At 38.2% G+C, this 2,903-nt stretch overlaps 1 protein-coding gene across 1 annotated transcript in view; it reads right to left on the bottom strand.

Annotated features, from left to right (window-relative positions):
* Positions 1–2,437: 2,437 nt before the first annotated feature.
* LOC137656768 (aquaporin-9-like) overlaps positions 2,438–2,903 on the bottom strand; it is a 16,065-nt gene continuing 15,599 nt past the window's right edge. The window contains exon 6 of the mRNA XM_068391032.1: positions 2,438–2,532. Coding sequence (XP_068247133.1) covers positions 2,462–2,532 — 71 coding nt within the window. The 3' untranslated portion in view covers positions 2,438–2,461. The remainder of the gene's footprint in view (positions 2,533–2,903) is intronic.

Raw genomic sequence — 2,903 nt, 5'->3', positions numbered from 1 at the left:
ATCTGCTGAGCCCTTAGCTTGGAAAAACTCATACTGAACAGACTTAACCATCAGATATATCTGCTGAGCCCTTAGCTTGGAGAAACTCATACTGAACAGGCTTAACCATCAGCTATATCTAATGACCCTTAGCTTGGAGAAACTCATACTGAACAGACTTAACCATCAGATATATCTGCTGACCCCTTTAGCTTGGAGAAACTCATACTGAACAGACTTAACCATCAGATATATCTGCTGAGCCCTTAGCTTGGAAAAACTCATACTGAACAGACTTAACCATCAGATATATCTGCTGAGCCCTTAGCTTGGAGAAACTCATACTGAACAGGCTTAACCATCAGCTATATCTAATGACCCTTAGCTTGGAGAAACTCATACTGAACAGACTTAACCATCAGCTATATCTAATGACCCTTAGCTTGGAAAAACTCATACTGAACAGACTTAACCATCAGCTATATCTAATGACCCTTAGCTTGGAGAAACTCATACTGAACAGACTTAACCATCAGCTATATCTAATGACCCTTAGCTTGGAGAAACTCATACTGAACAGACTTAACCATCAGATATATCTGCTGAGCCCTTAGCTTGGAAAAACTCATACTGAACAGACTTAACCATCAGATATATCTGCTGAGCCCTTAGCTTGGAGAAACTCATACTGAACAGGCTTAACCATCAGCTATATCTAATGACCCTTAGCTTGGAGAAACTCATACTGAACAGACTTAACCATCAGCTATATCTAATGACCCTTAGCTTGGAGAAACTCATACTGAACAGACTTTAACCATCAGCTATATCTGCTGACCCCTTTAGCTTGGAAAAACTCATTCTGAACAGACTTAACCATCAGCTATATCTAATGACCCTTAGCTTGGAAAAACTCATACTGAACAGACTTAACCATCAGCTATATCTAATGACCCTTAGCTTGGAGAAACTCATACTGAACAGACTTTAACCATCAGCTATATCTGCTGACCCCTTTAGCTTGGAAAAACTCATTCTGAACAGACTTAACCATCAGCTATATCTAATGACCCTTAGCTTGGAGAAACTCATACTGAACAGACTTAACCATCAGCTATATCTAATGACCCTTAGCTTGGAGAAACTCATACTGAACAGACTTAACCATCAGATATATCTGCTGAGCCCTTAGCTTGGAAAAACTCATACTGAACAGACTTTAACCATCAGCTATATCTGCTGACCCCTTTAGCTTGGAAAAACTCATTCTGAACAGACTTAACCATCAGCTATATCTAATGACCCTTAGCTTGGAGAAACTCATACTGAACAGACTTAACCATCAGCTATATCTAATGACCCTTAGCTTGGAGAAACTCATACTGAACAGACTTTAACCATCAGCTATATCTGCTGACCCCTTTAGCTTGGAAAAACTCATTCTGAACAGACTTAACCATCAGCTATATCTAATGACCCTTAGCTTGGAGAAACTCATACTGAACAGACTTTAACCATCAGCTATATCTGCTGACCCCTTTAGCTTGGAAAAACTCATTCTGAACAGACTTAACCATCAGCTATATCTAATGACCCTTAGCTTGGAGAAACTCATACTGAACAGACTTTAACCATCAGCTATATCTGCTGACCCCTTTAGCTTGGAAAAACTCATTCTGAACAGACTTAACCATCAGCTATATCTAATGACCCTTAGCTTGGAGAAACTCATACTGAACAGACTTAACCATCAGCTATATCTAATGACCCTTAGCTTGGAGAAACTCATACTGAACAGACTTTAACCATCAGCTATATCTGCTGACCCCTTTAGCTTGGAAAAACTCATTCTGAACAGACTTAACCATCAGCTATATCTAATGACCCTTAGCTTGGAGAAACTCATACTGAACAGACTTTAACCATCAGCTATATCTGCTGACCCCTTTAGCTTGGAAAAACTCATTCTGAACAGACTTAACCATCAGCTATATCTAATGACCCTTAGCTTGGAGAAACTCATACTGAACAGACTTAACCATCAGCTATATCTAATGACCCTTAGCTTGGAGAAACTCATACTGAACAGACTTAACCATCAGATATATCTGCTGAGCCCTTAGCTTGGAAAAACTCATACTGAACAGACTTTAACCATCAGCTATATCTGCTGACCCCTTTAGCTTGGAAAAACTCATTCTGAACAGACTTAACCATCAGCTATATCTAATGACCCTTAGCTTGGAGAAACTCATACTGAACAGGCTTAACCATCAGATATATCTGCTGACCCCTTAGCTTGGAAAATCTCATACTGAACAGACTTAACCATCAGCTATATATGCTGACCCCTTAGCTTTGAAAAACTCATACTGAACAGACTCAGCCTTCAGCTATATCTACTGACCCTTTAGCTTGGAGAAACTCATACTGAACAGACATGACAATCATCACACAACTGATTCTGACAATCTTTGGTGGTTCATTCAAAATTGAGTTTCTCTGGTGCCTCCGAGACTTGAAGTCGTTTCAGATTCTGTGTTGGAGCGCCCTCTGTAATCAAAGCACAGAGTAGAGATTAGAATTTAGACAACTTGTTATATACTTATATACGCTGGTCATTTTACCAAACGAAATCTAGAAAATATATAAAAGAAATTCATATAATTCTAGGTTATGTATTTTTAGACTTGTTCTTTACACAGGCTCTTTGAATATTCAAAGGGTTCTCAGAATTATTAGTTTCTCGTGTAAATGATTCTAATTCTAATTGCTAATATTTCAATATAATCTTGTACTTCTCAATATTCATCTCTTGTAATTTGCTGGTTTAGTTTAGTGTTTGCAATTTGTATTATACCAGACTTTAATTTCATAGTTTTAAACTCCCCACTTTTAAAATTCTGTGGTTTAACATTGCTGTT

Source organism: Palaemon carinicauda, chromosome 17 (assembly GCF_036898095.1).
Source record: "Palaemon carinicauda isolate YSFRI2023 chromosome 17, ASM3689809v2, whole genome shotgun sequence".
Classification (NCBI taxonomy): Eukaryota; Metazoa; Arthropoda; class Malacostraca; order Decapoda; family Palaemonidae; genus Palaemon; species Palaemon carinicauda.
Note: the sequence above shows the minus strand (reverse complement) of the source record. Positions and strands in the feature narration are given on the sequence as shown.